Source organism: Thamnophis sirtalis, unplaced genomic scaffold, assembly GCF_051295495.1.
Source record: "Thamnophis sirtalis isolate CommonGarterSnake01/CBP01778 unplaced genomic scaffold, rThaSir2_p1.2 scaffold_8, whole genome shotgun sequence".
NCBI classification, from domain to species: Eukaryota; Metazoa; Chordata; class Lepidosauria; order Squamata; family Natricidae; genus Thamnophis; species Thamnophis sirtalis.
Window position 1 is genome coordinate 64,487,702 of NW_028261388.1, and position 19,428 is coordinate 64,507,129.

At 39.7% G+C, this 19,428-nt stretch overlaps 1 protein-coding gene across 6 annotated transcripts in view; it reads left to right on the forward strand.

The window, feature by feature from the left end:
- The window catches only part of DMD (dystrophin), a 1,286,665-nt gene that overhangs the window by 556,807 nt on the left and 710,430 nt on the right, over positions 1 to 19,428 (forward strand). For all 6 annotated transcript variants that reach the window (XM_087721810.1, XM_087721811.1, XM_087721815.1 and 3 more), the window contains exon 36: positions 5,412 to 5,582. In XM_087721810.1, coding sequence (XP_087577936.1) covers positions 5,412 to 5,582 — 171 coding nt within the window. The remainder of the gene's footprint in view (positions 1 to 5,411; positions 5,583 to 19,428) is intronic.

Sequence of the window (19,428 nt, forward strand, 5' to 3'; positions counted from 1 at the left end):
TTGATCGATGGCTGGTGGTTGTTGAGACTGTTGCTTTTTAGCTTGTTTCTCCATTCGTCTAGTAATCATGCGGCTAGGTCTTTGTTCCATAACACCTTGCACTTCTAGAAAAGAGAAATGCTCCATCTTGTCCGGTGGTTGTGTAGTTTGCTGTCTATCCTGTCCTTCTTGTGGTCTTTCTCCAGGTCCAGATGGTGCAGGGTATCCGGCCTTCAATATATTATAATAAAAATCTCGAGCTTTCCATACAGAGTTGAGGCGATATCTTTGCTTATCAAATGTAAATATAATGCCAAATGGTGCATCCCATCTATACTGTATCTGACGATTTCTGAGTTTTTTGACCAAAAAAGCGTAGTCTCTCCTGGCTCTTAACATTTGAGGTGGTATCTCTTTCAAAACAATCAGGTCTTGACCGCCAATTTGAAGATTAGTGTTATAAGACGCTTGTAGTACCATATTTCTAAGCTCTCTTGTAGTAAAATATATAACGATGTCTCGAGGAAGCTGCTTCTGCTTTGCCAACCAAGACTTAACGCGGTAAGCTTTGTCGATTTGCCAGTCAAGGTTGGTCCCTGGTCTTCCCATCAGGCGGTTAAAAACTTCCGACAATTATTGCCCATGTAATACGGATCCAGCTCGTGATAAGATTAAATCAATCAAAACTTTGAACTGAGTGGGGGAGACCTACTTTGTCCCGCACAAGGCAGTTTGAAGTTCCCAGCACGGACAGCCGTTCTGCTTTGGGCTAGCCCCCCTCTCCCTGCAAGCACAAAAGCTGCAAAAATCGAAGAGCATTTGCCAGCAAAACAATTTCTTCTTTCCTTCTTGCCTGAAGGATAAGAAAACCTGTTAAGATGTCAGATGGAAGATCCTCTAAACAGGTACGTAGCCAGGAATTCGGAGGCAGCTGGTTTTTTGCTGCCACCACCAGCAGGCTCCACCCAGGAAGCCCAAAAATGCTTTTCAACATCATCTTCATAATCCACACTTACAGTTTGTATAAGATTTCATATTATCAATCTAGTATATATAGTATAAATGCTTTCTTATCATTATTAATCATTTATTTGACTATAGCTGTTATTACGTTGTACATTACACTCAAAGTTTAACTATATTTAACTAAATGTATTGTGACATCATTCTATTATTTTAGCATTGATAATAGTATCTAATAATTTTCAATTCCATGTTTTTTCCCATTTATTAGTATCATCAATCTAATATACATGTATACATATTGTTATACTTATTAAACATCTATTAAGCCTAGTTATTATTACATCCTTTCAAATTAAAGCATATTAAATTTAACGTACATTTATATTATGACATTTTGTTACATCACCCCTAAAATTATCCAATGGAATTGCATCTTTATATTCTATTCTATATAAAATTGTTTAACTTTTATAAAAAGGCTTTTCAACATCATCCATATATTCACTTACAGTATTGTATAAAATTTCATATTATCAATCCAGTATATATAATTGCTTTGTTATCATTATTAATCATTTATTTAACTGTAGCTATTATTATGTTGTACATAGCACTCAAAATTTAACTGCATTTAACTAAAATTTATTGTGACATTTCATTTCATCATTCTGTATCCTTCCAGAGGTAGTGTAGTCCAATATCTCTTGCCATTTGTAAAGTCCAGTGACGTGTGGTGAGGTTTATGGCTGGTGAGGCACTGACACAGGGGTTTCAAATTTTTTTAGACTTGTGGACTTCAACTCCCAGAATTCCACAGCCAGGCATGCTCAGTTCCGATTTAAAACAACAGCATTTGTTTTTCTCCTTTGCGAAAAAGGTTTCCTTCATTCTTTTTCTTCTCCCTCTCCCTCCTTCCACCCTCTCTCCCTCCCTCCCCCCTCTCTCACACAAACACACGCACACAGAGAAGTTGGATCCCTCTCTCACTCACTCAATCTCTAACAAACACAAACACAGAAGTTGGATTGGATATATTTTCCAATGGCTTGAAAGCAGCTCCTCTGCCATACCCCCCCTCCCATTCGCCTGCTGCCTTCGATCCAAGCCTTTAATTGCAGGTGAAGCCACCTTTCAAACTTGTAATCAGTGAAGCTGGGGTTATATACTTTTATCCAGGTGTGTGTGTGTGTGTGTGTGTGTGTGTGTGTCTGTGTGTGTGTGTGTGTCTGTGTGTGTTTGAAAAGGCAACGTGGTTCTGCATGCAATCAAACTACACTTGGGGAGGGATCTACACTTGAGGATGAAGTTTGAATTCCTCCCCCTCCCTCCGACCCACACACGTACCTTTTCCAGCTGTTTCAGAGAGGATTTCAACTCTGCTCTTGCCTGCCATCATGAAAAGAAAAAAAATGTAAAAGGAAAAAGGCAAGAGCTGAGATCAGGCTGAGCTAGTTGCTGCCAGAGCCAAGGTGGCGCAGTGGTTAAATGCAGCACTGCAGGCTACTGCTAGATCAGCAGGTCAGCGGTTCAAATCTCACCGGCTCAGGGTTGACTCAGCCTTCCATCCTTCCGAGGTGGGTAAAATGAGGACCCAGATTGTTGGGGGCAATATGCTGACTCTCTGTAAACCGCTTAGAGAGGCCTGAAAGGCCTATGAAGCGGTATATAAGTCTACTGCTATTGCTATATTGCTATTGCTATTGCCAGATGACTCTGCTTAGTGCTTAACTGTTTAAAAAAGCCTCTAAAAAATCGCCTTCTACAGGAGGCAGGAGAACGACGTGCCTCATTATGTCAGGAATTTTTCGGCTTTTAAACCTTGCTTAGCTCTGCTCGAGTGATCATAAAGTCAGACTAGATGAGGCACCTCGTTCTCCCGCCTCCTCCTCTAGAGGGCACTTTTTAGAGGCTTTTTTAAACAGTTAAGCACTAAGCAGAGTCATCCACTGCGACTCTGGCAGCAACTAGCTCAGCCTTTTTCCTTTTACATTTTTTTTTCTTTTCATGATGATAGTGGTGAGGCTCTGCCTCCCCTGCCTCCCCTGACTGCATGTCCCTGGTAAAGTCTGTATTCTAAATGTTTTCTTGATAAGTCTTATGAGGACTTCTTTTAAGAACTTGTTGTTCATTATAAGAATTTGAAACCCTTTATCTGCTCTGTTTATGAGCTTCACTTTTGTTATCATTAGTGCTTTTGCTGAGATTACTCTCATTATTTCTGCCAAATTTTCTCTCCTTTCTTCATTTATTTTCTGACATCCAAAATGAAGATCTGGTTCATCAATTTCTCCTTTCCTTATTTCACACCTGTCATTTCCCTCCACTCTCAGTTTGCTGTCAATATCAACAATTTTCTTATCACTTTCATATGTCTCTGTTATTTTTTTAGCTCTGTCCTCAAACTTCATTGCTGTCCCCATACTTTTTGTATTTTGATCTATAATTTCAAATCTCTTTTCAATTCTCTCTATAATTATTAAAACTTTTTGAATTTCTAAGAAAATTCTTTGCAAAGTTAGTGCCTTTTCTTCTTCACGTTGTGCCATTTTTCAGGTTATAAACACTGCCAAAACATCCAAGACTTTTTAGGTCAAACAAATTCAGTGGAGTTTTTCAAATCAAAGCTTTCTCTTTCCTTCAAAGGAACACCTGTATCAACAAAACGTTTTCATTGTGCCTTTCAGTAAACAAAGCTTATAGCTTTGTCAGATATTGCTCGGAAGAGCCGAGGTGGCACAGTGGTTAAATGCAGCACTGCAGGCTACTTCAGCCGACTGCAGTTCTGCAGTTCGGCTGTTCAAATCTCACCGGCTCAGGGTTGACTCAGCCTTCCATCCTTCCGAAGTGGGTAAAATGAAGACCCAGATTGTTGGGGGCAATATGCTGACTCTGTAAACCGCTTAGAGAGGGCTGAAAGCCCTATGAAGCGGTATATAAGTCTAACTGCTATTGCTATTGCTATTGCTATTGCCAAGCCTTTAGCCACTAGATGGCAGTGTTACCTCTTTTCCATCTGTTTTTGCCTCTCTGTCCAAGAGGGGGAAAAAACTGTAAAAATTACGCTGCGTCCCAGCCTTACGAGAGAAGAAGCTTTTAATCCACAAATACAAAAAATGAAGAAAGTATAGAGGAAGAAGGAAGAAAAAGAGACCAGTCCAGTTTAAAAGTAAGAGGCATTTGTAAAGAGTCCATCCATAGAAAACAAATAAAGTTAAAGTAGAAAAGATAACACAATCATCTTAAACCATTCGCCACTTGTTTTTTTCTATCCTCAATTTTATTTTAAATTCTAATTCTTTTGGGTTTTCCCTTCTCTAATAATAATTTTTTTTCTCACCAATTCGATACACACTCCTGCACAGCTTCTGTTTTAGAGGCTTGTCCCAACCTTTGGCAGCCATTTTGGTTGCTTCTCTTGTAGCTGGCAAAAAGAGCTTTCTCCTGGATCAATCAGGGGCTTTGTGATACCCCTGAGATCAGCAGGACATGGTCTTCTCTATCACTGTTCCTTCAGAACAGTTTAGGTCCAAAAGGACCATCCAGAAACAGAGATATCGACAGAAATCTTAGAGACCCAAGATTACAAGTCATGTTGTTGCGACGTCAAGCCCCACCTGCGTTCTAAGTGATTTCTATGTTTTCATAATATTAAAGTAATATTAGTAATTAGGACTGGAGAATTTTAAAAGGTCTTGAATCATTGCCACTATAAACAGTGTACATAATTAAATATTCTGGAAATCTCCAACTATCTCAAGAAATGTAAACTATTATTTTTCCTAAATCCAAAATTATAACACTGTACAAACCATTAATAATTTAGCAAATAAATTATCAGTTTATTTGATTTAAACTTATTTCATGGAGAATGGAAATATCCCTAAAATCATCATGATGTATTTTTGAAAGTCCTTTAAGAAGAGAATATTTATCAGCAGGCAATTCTTGAAATTAAAGAACTACAAATATGTAATTTGTTTAAAAACAGTTGTTCATTTTATAGTATTAAACATTAATAGGGTTTATTCGGATTCAGATCTAAATGATTTTACTGTAAGTAGTTCATCTTGGTTCCTTTTACTCATAACTGGCCAGAAAATCTATTCTAAATCCAGCATGTTTAGCATCAATTGGTAGTAGATTTTAGCTTAAATCATCAGCTTACTTGGTACAAGTTTCTGAGATGATGCCAAAAGTAAAATACCCTTCACTAGGTTTTGTGTCTTTGTATTGAAAACTTTGAAAAGCATGTTGCTTCATAGCTACAAATAATTTATTCTCCTTTTTAAATTATTTTTTTAAGGGGAGATTCTACGTAATGCTTTAATTGGTTCATACATAAATCTGTTTACAAGAAATATGACAGTTGTGTGTAGCTATCAGGATACTTGGATTTTTTATTTTCCTTTCTTTTTTCCTGTTTTTATATTTAATGTAAAGCTCTGTGTTTTACTCATGTTTTGCAGTGCTTAAAAGGTGAGCTGAATGATATGCATCCAAAGGTAGACTCTGTTCGTGACCAGGCAATTGACTTGATGACAAACTATGGAGGTCACTGCAGGAAAGTAATAGAACCTAAACTGATAGAGCTCAACCAACAGTTTACAACAGTATCAGAAAGAATTAAATGTGAAAAGGTAAGAGAAATACGCCTGCAAAGAAACTTGTATTCTTGAAAATGGAACATTTTAAGTTCATAATTCTAAAAGGCAATTTTCCAGATAAAAATTAGCAAGAATAAGAGCTGCATCTCTGAGGGTTTTGTCTAAATATGTGTGCTTATATGTAATATTTATGGAGCTTTTATTCCAGATACATCTTAGTTACATCTTTTCAGAGGTGGATTCCTACCGGTTTGGACCGGTTCAGCCAAACCAGTAGTAACTTGGCGGCCTGGGTCACTGGAACTGGCAGCGACCCAGGCCTACCACGTCTCCAAACCAGTTCTCCCGGCAGTGCCATAGGTGCTGCCATCTTGTTTTTGGCTTCTGTGCATGCACAATGTTTTAATACTGTGCATGTGCACCCAGCACAATGCGCAACCATAGCAAAACAGCAGTAGCGGCTGCTGGAACCCACCCCTGCATCTTTTGTTATGTATTTAAAAATTAATAGTTAGAAAAGGCTATGCATCTTTAGAATAAAGGAACATATGCTATTATTCTAAAGGCTTTAATATATGTGAAAAAGCTGTTGTATGGCTTTTCTAAATGGCATGTTATTTTATAATAAATGTAGACTAATATTTCTATGTGGAAAATTGCTTATTGTGATGTGATCAGTGTGTTCATATGAACCAAAAACTGTTGTTATTACAGGTTTTATTTATACAAGATTGTGAAATCATTCTGGAAAAATCCAAATTGTAGTGATCTGCCTTTGTTTTTGGTTTGTTGTTGTTTTTTTGCTACTATATAACTTACATTTTTTCTTTTTATTTGAACTTAATAGCCACATCTAAAGAACTAGTAGGATGGGTGTCAGATCCCTAAAAGTGATACTGCCATTCTTTTGGGAGGAGGGGACCATAGAGTCGATTTATTAGCAGTGCCTGTGACAACTGATATTTTACAACTGGTTTCCTGGTGCTGAAGTGCCTTGATATCCCTCCACCTTTTGGGGGAATGTTTATGATGGCCATGTGGGGCATTTCACTTTAACGCCTAATGGAAGATAGCCATGGGAATGTATGTTTATTCAGCTCTCAGGGCAGTGGATAAAGGAAACATCTTCACACTTGTGTATTGGCTAAAATCTGCATTCTAACTAATGGGAGGGGGTCTCTATTGCTTTAATTCTACTTGCATTGCCTAAGGGGATTCATATGTTGTTTTGGAGTTAATGGCTTCCATTCTTCTTAATGAAAGGTTCCTTTTGAAACACTCCATTTCAAAAGTCTTCACTTTCTTAAGTTAGGAGAGGAGCCCTTACATAAAGCAACATCTCTGCAAAACAGTCAACCCTTGCTCTACCAAGGGGACCCTGCAAATCATATCCAAGCACAACAGTAAACAAGGGGAAGCTGAATGCTGGAGGGAGTCGTCAAGCCTCTCCCAACTGGAGACCTGCTCCAAGTACCCTGTTGGAGAAGATGAGGTGAACCTGGAGGACCTCAAAAAGTCCCACTGGTCAATTGGGATTGGGACAAAAGAAGGCTGGGATGGGAGGACCAGGAGGACCTCACCCATGGTAACTGAAAACCGGGGTGGAAATTGGAGTTAGAAGCCCCCTCTGACCGGGAGGAGCTAAATGAAGCCTTGCTGAGAGAGGATCATCCGAAGAGACATGTAACCCAGTTGATGATGGAGATTTTGGAAAATCTCAACATCCGGGGGGAGCCAGAACGGAAACCAAGAAGTACTGGAAGGGCAGCAGGTGTGGATGATGCCAGGGGAGCTACCCCCCCTTTTGGGCCCTGCTGATCAAGCAGATGTCACAACAGCAGCAGCAGGGGACCCAGCAAACCCTCCCCCAGTTGGCATGTGGATTGGGGCCCACTCCCAATCAACCCCAACATCTGCAATTAGAAAGAAAAACTCCTTCCCTTGGGGTGAAGTTTGATGGCAACCTGAAAAAAATGGAATTCTTTGTGGCACATGTGCTCACCTACATGCAAGAATACAGGCGTGATTTTCAAACCCAAGGATCCCAAGTGTGAGTGGTTACCCTAGCCCTGGAAGGAACTGCTGCCAGATGGATGGTGACTCTACAAGATGCTGATGCGCCAGAACTGCGGGACTTTGACCATTTCATAATGGCCCTGAGATGATATTTCAAGGACCCCATTGCAAACCACAAAGCACACGACCACATTAAAGTTGTGAAGAAGGGACACCAGCCAGTGGCAGAGTGTACCAAAGAATTCCGAGACTGGCATGTCATGAAAACTGGCCAGAGGATATCCTGGTAAGCTGGTTCAAGGATGGGCTGAGTGATGACTTCTACAATGCCTGCGTGGCCTGAAGTGCACTGAACCACCTACATGAGTGGTATCTCACTGCTGAAAAGGCAGAGATCAACGTGGCCAGGAACTAGTACCGAGCAGGGTGAGTGTGGAAGAAAATCTTTACCCAATGGAAGTAAGAAGCTTTCAATCCACAGACAGCATCTTCTCTGAAACCCTCAGCCTGTTTCAAGTGTGGAAAGGAGGGGTATCGAGCTGCAGACTGCCATTCTCAAGCACCAACTAGGAAATCAGAGCGCCCATTTGGGGGGGGGGACCTACAAAACCTGTCCAGCACAGGAAGGAGACGGCCCTGAGGAGCAGAGAGATAATAGAATCTCCACCCCTCCCCTCTTTGAGGTGTAAACCCCAGCTTCTCAGCAGGAGGAACCATACTCATCCGGAAGTGATCCATAGGTTGAACCACTGGTAAGCAACCCAATTAAATTGTTTACCCTCCCCAACACTGTTTATCCCCAACTGGGAGAGGGGGATGACAATCTTTGCTTTAGTGGACTCAGGATGCACCCACTGTTTGATCAGCCCAATCCTGGTAAGAAAGTTGAGGATTAATGTAAGGAAACTGAAAAGCCCCATAGCTTTTTGCCAACTGGATGGGTCAATAGCAGTGGGGGGGGGGCAACTTCATTTGCCACCGAGCCTCTCATGAGCCACAAAGAAATACTTACATTTATAGTGGTGCCGGGCATGGAATGGCCATTAGTTTGGGGCCTTGAATGGCTGAAAAAATAGAACCCCAAAATTAATTGGAAGCAAATCACCATAAGAGTTCAGATGCATGTGACTTGCTGAGACTCCACACAAAGAAACTGAGGGGGCAGAGCACCAAGAAACAGCAATGCCCACGTACACTATGCCAACCCAGGCATGCCCAAAGGATATAAAGACTTGGCTGAGGTTTTTAGCGAAAAAGCCTCTGATGAAATCACCCCCCCCCTTGCTCCTCTGACTGTACGATAGAAATCCTACCCGGTGTCAAACTTCCTAAACCCAAGATGTTTAGCATGTTCCTGAGGGAGCTGGAAGAACTGAGGGCATTCATTCAGAAAAATCTAGCAAGGGGTTTCATTGAGCCAGCCCAACCATAAATTGCAGCCCCAGTATTATTTAGAGAAAAAAAGATGACTCTAAACATCTCTGTGTGGATTTTTGAAACTTAAATATGATCAGTGTGGAGAACATGTACTCATCTCCCCCTTATGAAAGACATGCTAGCACACATCACTAAAGAGGAAAAAAAATCAAAGCTGGATATAAGGGAGGCTTACTACTGTATCAGAATTAAAGTGCGAGACGAATGGAAAATGGCATTTAACATCCCTCTTGAATGCTACCAATTCAAAGTGCTACCATTTGGGCTACAAGGGGCCCCTGCAGTATTTATGCAATTAATAAATGAAGTGCTACATGAGCATTTGCATAAGGGCTGTTTGATATATTTAGATGACATTTTGCTATATACTGAGACCAAAACAGAACATGTAAAACTAGTCCAGGCTGTTCTGAACAAACTTCACTCTGCCAAACTTTATGCTAAACTCTCTAAATGTGAATTCCACCAAGAAAAAATCGATTATGTAGGGTACCACATTTCACACCAGGGCATAGAAATGGATCCTTTAAAAGTGCAGGTGGTATTTGATTGGGAACCACCCAGAACATGTAAACAGTTACAAAGCTTCCTGGGATTCGCCAACTTTTACTGCCAGTTTATTCCCACTTTTGCCCAGATCACTCTCCCCATCACCAAGCTTTTAAAAACGAAGGGGGAGAGTAACCTGAAACCGAAGCAGTGTTTGAACTGGACAATGGAATGTCAAGCTGCATTTGAAAAACTTAAACAGCTGTTTTCAGCAGAGCCAATTCTAAAGCACCTGGACACAGATAAACTATTCGTCATACAAGCAGATGCCAGCGATGTGGCAATAGGAGTGATACTCCTTCAGAAAAATGAGCAAGACCAATTACAACCATGTGCTTACACATCCAAAAAATTGAATGAAACTGAGCAAAGATGAGCCATTTGGGAGAAAGAAGCTTATGCAGTTTGGTGGGCACTTTTAACCTGGAGGCATTTCCTAGAGGGGAGTAAGATTCCTTTTGAAGTCTGAACAGATCATAAAAATTTAGGAGCCTTAAAGACCCCAAAGAAATTCTCCTCAAAACAAGTACAATGGGCTCAATACTTTAAATGGTTTAAATTTATGCTCAAATATCTCCGGGGGGGGGGAGTTTTCTGGCAGATGCACTATCCAAAAAACCCACAACACAATAGTATGAAGCCAGACATAATCAAACCCATGATACAAAACAATCAGCTAGCTGCTAAAGTAACCATCAGATCCCAGGAAAAAAAGAAACATCGATGGACAATGACACCACTCAAACTTTTAAACTAGTCAATGGATGGTTTTTGAGCCACAAATCCAGCTGCCCAATGAAAGATAATTTAGCTTGGGTGGGAGGGAGTTGTATGTTCCAGCTAGCCAAAGACTGTGCTTAATGGCAATATGCCACAACTCCAAATCAGCTGGACACTTTGGGTTTGTGAAAACGTTATTCCTAAGTAAAAGGCAATTTTGGTGGCCATCACTAAAAAAGGACATAGAGAGTTATGTAGTCAACTGCCCTATTTGTGCGGCAGCTAAAAGACTTCAAGGGAAAATCCCAGGACTATTACAGAAGGTAGCTGAACTTTCAGCACCCTGGAAAGAGATTGCTATGGACCTTATTTTGAACTACCAGAATGTGTGGGGAATACTGTCATTTGAGTCGTAACAGACCTGTTTTCAAAACAGGCACATTTTATACCTTGCCAAATGATCCCAACTGCCAAAAGTCTAGCCAAGTTATTCCTGATGCACATTTATCGCCTTCATGGAGCCCCGCAGAGAATCATCTCTGACAGAGGGGTCCAATTCACCTCAAAATTTTGGAGGGCATTTTTAACTTTACTTGGCACCACCCAAGGGTTCAGCTCATCGCACCATGCCCAAACTAAAGGGCAAACTGAAAAACTTAACTCGGTCCTAGAACAATATCTAAGATATTTTATTAATTTTCCACAGGATAACTGGGCTGAACTTTTACCTTTTGTGAAAGTGGCATTCAATAACTCTGTACAGTCAAGCACTGGTTTAACCCATTTTGAGAAGCAACAGGCCAGGATTTCAACCCCATACCTGAAATACCCACAGAAGAACCCACTATTCCCTCACTTAAGAAGTGGATAGACACATTACGAAACACATGGCCAGTAATTAGATTAGCTTTAGAGGAAGCTAGAGCAGCTTTTAAAATTCAAGATGACAAGAAAAGAATGGAATCCAAACCAAATGTTGGAGATAGAGTATACTTATCTTCAAAATTCCTGAAGTCATTGCAGCCATCAAATAAATTAGGTCCAAATTTCATTGGATCTTTCCCTATAACTAGAGTCATAAACCCAGTGACAGTAGAACTACTCTTTCCAAAGACACTCAGGCCAGTACACCCAGTATTTCACATTAGTTTACTCAAACAAGAAGTAATCTCAGACCACCTGCACATACACCACCTGTTCCTATAATGATAGAAGGTGAACAATACTTTGAAATTAAGGAAATCCTTGACTCTAGGCTCCACAGGGGGAAAACCCTTAGTTGCTTGGAAGCATGTACATTCATCCCAAAATGAATGGTTAGCTAAACACCATGTTATGGCCCCTACCTTACTGAAAAAATTTCACTCCCAATACCCTGACAAACCTTGTTAAAATACTATGATGGAATTTCTGTTTCTATCTTTTCACAAAGGTATCTCTCCTTTTTCTGAGGATGGCAGCATGTCAGATCCCTAAAATTGATACTGCCATTCAAGGCAGAGGGGGGCCTTGGAGTCGATTTATTAATAGTGCCCATGACAACTGATATTTTACAATTGGTTTCCTGGTGCCAAAGTGCCTTGAGATCCTGTCACCTTTTGTGGGAATGTTTATGATGGCCATGTGGGATGTTTCACTTTAAGTCTAATGGAAGATAGCCATGGGAATGTATGTTTATTCTGCTCTCAGGGCAGTGGATAAAGGAAACATCTTCACACTTGTGTATTGTCTAAAGTCTGCATTCTAACTAATGGGAGGGGTCTATATTACTTTAATTCTACTTGCATTGCCTAAGGAGATTCAGATGTTGCTTTGGATTTAATGGCTTCCATTCTTCTTAATAAAAGGTTCCTTTTGAAATACTCAGTTTCAAGAGTCTTCACTTTCTTAAGTTAGGAGAGGGGCCCTTACAATGGGTGGGTCTCTCTCTCTCTCTCTCTCTGTGTGTGTGTGTGTGTGTGTGTGTGTATTCCCTTTAAATCAGAGACTTCTGGATAAGTCCCTGAAGTTTTCTCAACAAGATTTCAGAAGTAGTTTGCCCTTGCCTATTTTGTAGATCTAAAAAAGAGTAACTGACCAATCCAGCAATTGGCCTATATAAGGGTAGATTCATTCATTCATTCATTCATTCATTCATTCATTCATTCATTCATTCATTCATTCATTCATTGTTGTTGAAAGACAGTCAACTAAATTATTGGGAGAGCCTGTAGAGCAAGTATCAAATCCAGTTGGCTACTCAAAAAACAATAGGCAGAATGTAATTATTATTGAATCGCATACATTGCTTGGAACTTTTTATTTATATTAGATCAGGACTGAAACTGTCTAAATATGATGGTTGTATTAGGAAAATGGGGTAGATCCAAAGTAGGCATGAATGTTTTTCCCATGGCCTTTGGAATAAGTTAATGGCAAAGAAACAGAAAGAAAAACTGAGAGAGTAAGGATGGAAAGAAAGCCTGGAGGGACAGCTATTTATCCTTTAAAAAGGCAAACTTAATAAAGAGATAGACAATGACAAATAGTGATCAAAGAAAACTGCAGGGAGCAATAAAAGTCTCATTTCAGGAAAACAGAAAGCCCCAAGAAATGACTTCCTGAAGACAGAGAAATTAAAGAAGCTTTCTATTCAAGGCTCTATACTAGCCAGTACAAAAATCAGGAAGAAGGGGGATATTGTGATAACCAGATTAAAATTGTCTTAGAGAAAAATGCAAAACCTTGTCTCCAGAGGGCCAGAAACCCAACAAGGTAATTCAAAAGAACTTATTACAATGTCAATTAGGGAATAAATATGTGTTATTTCATGGTATCCATATGATAAATAAATCTGGTCTTATCAAGTTTTGATCGAACTCAATGTATGCAATGTAATCAGACTAGAAGTAAATTATTTAGCTTTGGATACAGAATTTATGGAAAATTCCCTAGTAAGTTAGGAAAGGTAATTAAACTTGTATCATAAATTTATATTAACATATTTCCAGTGAAACCTTGCTCAAATCAGGTTGTGACAATAGCTATGCCATACTTGAACATACCTCTTTGAATTGCTGTTATATTAGTTGAAGAACTATAAGTCTAATACTGGAAGGTCTTTGAAATATCATAATATTAGTCAGTAGAAAAGCATTTCTGTCTTTGCAATAACTGTCCATTAGATTTTTAAAAACACTTGAGAATTTATCATGAATTATAACTATGCACCTATATATTGGTTATATATGTTATTTGTGGAAAAGAATTAAAATCTAGTTGTAGAGCAGGAGATGATGAGTTCAAGTTTTGCCTTAGCCATGAAAGCCAGCTGGGTGACTTTGGGTCACTGTGTCTCAGTATAACCCACTTCACAGGGTTGTTGTTATGGGAAAAATAGGAGGAGAAAGTTTGCCATCTTGAGTTATTTGTAAAATTAATAAGGTGAGATATGAATAAATAGATGTATACACTATAATTTGTACAAACCATGGTTTCTGTGAAAGTTTTTGAATCCCCCCCTTTTTTTGTTGTAAAAATGGGGTAGAAGGAGAACTCAGATGATTCTTAAAAATAATACAGTAACATTCTATGGATAATTTTTCAATTAAGTTTCTGGTATTTTTTTATTTCTAATAAAAAGAGTTTAGAACAGTGGTTCTCAACATTCCTAATGCCGCGACCCTTTAATACAGTTCCTCATGTTGTGGTGACCCCCAACAATAAAATTATTTTTGTTGCTACTCTATAACTGTAATTTTGCTACTGTTATGAATCATAATGTAAATATCTGTTATGCAGGATGTATTTTATTGTTATAAATTGAACATAATTAAAGCATAGTGATTAATCACAAATACAATATGTAATTATATATTGTGAAATATTTATTTCTAATTACAAATAAATGAATTTTTTTCTGGGAAGTTTAAGAGCAGGCTCCTGGCCCTAAGTGGAAAGAGTGCCTTTCTTTTAAAAAGAAAAAAAGGGAAAAAAACAACCACCAATTATTCCTTTCTTTCTCTCTCTTCCTTCTCTCGGTCTCTCTGTGTGTCTGTCTGTGTGTCTGTCTGTCTGTGGCTCTTTGTCTCTCCCCTCCCTTCCTCCGTCTCTGCCTCTTTCTGTAATTCTCTCTCTGTTTCTCTCTGTCTTCTTCCTCCTGTTTGCAGAATTTTGAACCAAAAATCCAAAGACGAGTTTCGGAGTGAAAGAATAAAGTTCCTTTTATTCAAAGAATATCAGAGCTAATTTGAAAACGGTTTGCAAAGCGTGGTGGGTCTCACCCTGACTTCACCTGAGTCACAAAGGAGAGCCACACCAAATTTGAAAGTGAAACAGTAGTTATAGCCTCCCTAACTCCTCCTACTCCTCGTCAGCTAGCCTGACGAGGGTGGTTACAGACCAATCAGAGACAATGATTACCCTATCTTTTACCTTATTTGGGAATACAATTTTAACCAATTAGCTCTCGGCATCCCTCTGGCCAATCAAGCAATCACATTTTTCCCGCTCAATTCATAGCCACTCCTCTTACAGTTCATTGTTCTCCTCTCTCCAATCAAGTATTTACATATTCCTTCTCTCCGCCATTACCACGTGGTATAGCTCCCCCTAGGGGACTATTTCAGTAAAATATAAACACTTTATATTATTTTATTACTCCAATTCCCCCATTTCTTATTTGGTGATTTGTTTAATATTTTCTTTTATTTCTTTCAATCTTTCTTTCTCAGTTTCAGTATTTTTCATAGGGTGTAGAGTGTCCATACTTTCCAACAGGTGTATTTGGTTACCAATCTCTTTTAGTACCATCATTGTTTTCTCTGTTTGTTGGGCCTGCATAACACTTTTCACAGTTGTGATTACTAAGTTTCTTATTACCAGGATTAGACATGGCAACAACATTAATCCAATAAAAATTACACCAACCATAAATAAGGCTTGCTTCCAGTTTCTGAAAATGTCCCCTAGGAACCCTCCTTCATCTAACAGGCCGGTCCAGGTCTGCACAGGAACATGAGCTGTCTGTATCATTTTATGGGTGATTTTCTCTATTACTATTCCAGAATCATCAATTTGTATACAACAATTGCTAAGACTAAACTTTCCGCAAACCCCTCCTTCTGCAGCGAGCAAATAGTCTAATGCTAAGCGATTCTGCATAATATATGTTCTTGATAATACACTTTCCTTTGCAAGTTTTGTTAACGCCTTTGCAGTTTCATTTGTAATTACTTCTAATACTGCTTGTAACCTAATAATTCTGTTAATCATATATATTGGCGTTCTATATCCCCACGACCCATCTTGTGCCCACGTTGCAGGATCATAATATGCAATAATTCTCTCAGGGGGCCACTCATCATCCCTCCAGTTACCTATTTTTATCCCTTTAGAGAGATCCACTGAACGTCTACGTCGTGCGAGAACATCATATACAGGGATTCCCAATCTTTGTCTCTTTTCAATAGGAATTAGGAAAAATGAAGGTTGAATGGCCCCCAGAACACATGACCCATACCAACCTGCAGGTAACATATTATATGCAAAGTTACCGCATATCCAATACAATCCATCAGGTGAATTCCATGCAACAGTATCGTTTTCTGGATCCCAGATTCCTTGTAATTGAGTTACATTCAGTAACGAGTTCTCAGGTTTACTCATATTAATTTGTGAACTCCAAATATTATTCTCCCATTCATTAGTACATTTCAAAAAGCCCATGGGTTTATTCCGATTAGTTTGGTTATTCTTATTTCTAGTATAACATATATGACCTACTATATGGGATGTAACCTGCCAGGTTTCATTGAAATTATTTTTAAAAGTGAAGTTTCTTTGGTATAGTGCTATTTCAGTATAATTTGCCTCTTGCACATGCCATGGCCACCTATCTCCCATTGTAGTCCCTCCACACACAAAGCAATTCTTTAGCATAAGTTCTTTAGCTACTTCCTGAGCCAAATTTACAAACATGTTCTTTGCCCTCGGAGGCGTGGGTAGGTCGTTAAGTTTTCCAATTCTTCTTCATAACTCCAGAAGAACTTTACAGGCTGATTCGTTAGCTTAGTCAACTCGGTTTTTATGACAATCCAACCGTAAGGGTCTTTTCCTATTCCATCCACCCCGAGTCCCAACGTGAAATATCTAATGGTAGGATGTTTATCATCTTTAGTATAATAGCGATTGACTTCTGTTAAATTAAGTCGAAGACACAGAGGTGTACAAGAACCTGACAGACAGTCTGTAGTTACCGAGGGTTGAAATAAGGTTATACCAGGGGGTCCCTTAGCAGTTTGATGATTTATAGGGGCATACCAATAGGTAATTCCACCGTAACCACCATATGTGGATCCTGAAGATGGCTCCTGCCACAGGTACCTGCGATTGACAATATATTGTTGTTCCCAAGAATGCGACCCACAAGTAACCCCTCCCCAGGACTTCTGCCCTTGTCCTTTCTCAATAGCTGCACAAACATCAAAGCAAATATCAATTGTGGTTCCTTTAGTGGTATTGGATCCCACCAGGGAATTTTCTCCCTTTTTGTACTGTGCTACCTTATCTGCAGATCCACCTCCCTTATATCCTACAATAGTAACAGTACTCTTGATAGGTCCTACAGCTTTAGGCTCATAGCACTGTATTCCATTTGGAGTGTGGCACTGGTTGTATTGAGTATTATTATATACACATGTTGGTAATATGGTCTCATTACATTCTGGCTTCATAGTATAATATATTAAGGTCATAGAAATCCTTGTACCTTGTTTAGTCTTTTGTAGACAGGCCCTACAGGTGTCATCCTTCAATTCTCTTCTTGTCCTAACTAATCTTAATGCTCTTTTCTCGAGATGGCTAAAACCGTCGCTTCCCCACTCTTGCTGTTGTTCCAAAAAGGACAGGAACCATTCGCTAAAAGGAGGATATCCTATACTCGCTCTGGAGGTTACTTCTGCCATTATAAATTTTTCAGTCCTTTCTGATTGATACTGGGTGCACTGATACCATCCTATCGTTTGTTCAGTCACCTTGATGGTTATTCGTGACCGACACCTATTCTTTCCAGAATATGACATACCTCTCACATACCGAGGAGCTTTCTTATTCGCAGGCCAGACTTTCCACGTCGTGAAACATGGTGCCTCTGTATCCTGTAACCAACATGTCAAAGTTATCCAAGTACTAGCTTTCCCATGTATATGGTGAGGGTAAATACATATTCCTTCGGGATTGCACCTTGGTCCATCAGAATATGGAACAATTGATCTTTTTGAGCGATTGTGCGGGAAAGGGATTCCATAGACTTCCTCTACCATCCCTTTCCTGCCTCTATTTTCATGCGTACATACCCCCCATACGATTAAAAGTAAAATTCCCATCACTATTATCATCCCTATAAAATGCCATAGGAAATATTTGCAAGACATAGGTGGAACCCAATAATCCCAGAACCCTTCTACTTGTCCTCTGATGAAAGGGCATCGTGGTTGCTTTACCCTTTGAACGTAAGGGCGGCCAATAACTTGCGCAGGTCGGATCTTCATTTCCTAACAGGTGTGATAGTTATCAGAGAAGGGATTACTCAGTGCCCCTTGTACCGTTGGAGTAATTGATGATGTCGCACGGCACAAGGACAGGAACAAAACCAGCGCATTGGTCACAAATTAGGAACCCACAAATAACCTTTCTTTTAGGAAAGTTGTTGCCTTTTCAACACCAACTTCAATGGCTCCTTTTGAAACGCCCTCCAGGTTCCTGGTTCTTCCAAATTGGCTCTCTTCGCTCTGGTGTAGTGGGTCCAGCCTTTTTCTCCAGTCCGGATTGCAGTGTCCGTGGTCAGCAACACCAGGAATGGTCCATCCCACTTTGGCTTTAGGGAGTCGTCCTTCCAAGTTTTTATCCACACCTGGTCTCCCACTTCAATGGAGTGTACTTTGAAGCTCAATGGAGGAGTCTGTATCAAATATCCAGCTTTTCTGAAAAATTCAAAAGTCTGGGACAGTGTTTGCAAGTATTGGATCAACCCTTTGTCTTTACTAGGTAAATCTCCCATTCGTATCCCAACATCTCTTAATGGCATTCCAAATAACATTTCGTACGGTGAGATTCCCACATCCCTCCTGGGTTGTGTTCTTATTCTAAATAAAGCTATCGGCAAAGCTTTTATCCAATTCATTCCTGTCTCCAAATACAACTTTGTCAGCATTACTTTAATTTTTCCATTCATATTTTCCACCTTTCCACTAGAGGGCGGATGCCACGGGCTATGCAGGTCCCACTTAATTCCCAATACATTAGCAATTCCTTGAGTAATCTTCCCCGTGAAATGTCTTCCCTGATCACTATCGATTCTCTGAACCACTCCATATCTTGGTATAATATGCTCTAAGATTAATCTGACTACAGTTCTAGCAGTTTCATCAAAACAAGGGTAGGCTTCCACCCACCCCGTTAAATGATCTATAATAACCAACAAATATTTATATCTTCCCACCTGTGGCATTTCAGTAAAGTCTATTTGTATATTTTGAAAAGGATAAAGCGCTAAAGGCCTCCCTCCTCTTTGTCTTTCCCTTAATTGGTTTTGGTTTACCCTCTGACAAATTATACATTTTTGGGTCACTTGTTGCGCGGCAGTATAAACTTTTATTCCTGCATACTTCTTTAGTACTTCATCAATCAGAGCCTGAGTTCCCCAATGGCTCCCCTCATGTAATCTCTCAAAGATTTGTCTCATTAGGGGGTAATTGAGGATTTGCCTCCCATCTGGTAACCACCATTTCCCCTCTTCATCCTTCTTTCCCCCTATTTGTTTAATTTTATTCTCCTCCTTCTCATTAAAAATTGGTATTTCTTTCACTTCATACACATGGGGAATCATAACTTTGATCTGTTCAATGACTTCATTCATGCCTGCCTCTTTAGCCTCCTGGTCTGCCAGCCTGTTTCCCTGTTTCTCTATTTCATCCCCTTTTTGATGTGCCCTTAAATGCACCACTGCAACTCTATGTGGCAATACAAGGGCTGATAATACTTCTTCTATTAATTGTTGATGTATCAGGTCTTTTCCTTGGCTTGTCACATACCCCCTTTCCTTCCAGATTTTCCCAAAGGTTTGCACCACTCCAAAGGCGTACTTAGAGTCGGTGTAAATCGTTAAATTTGATTTTTC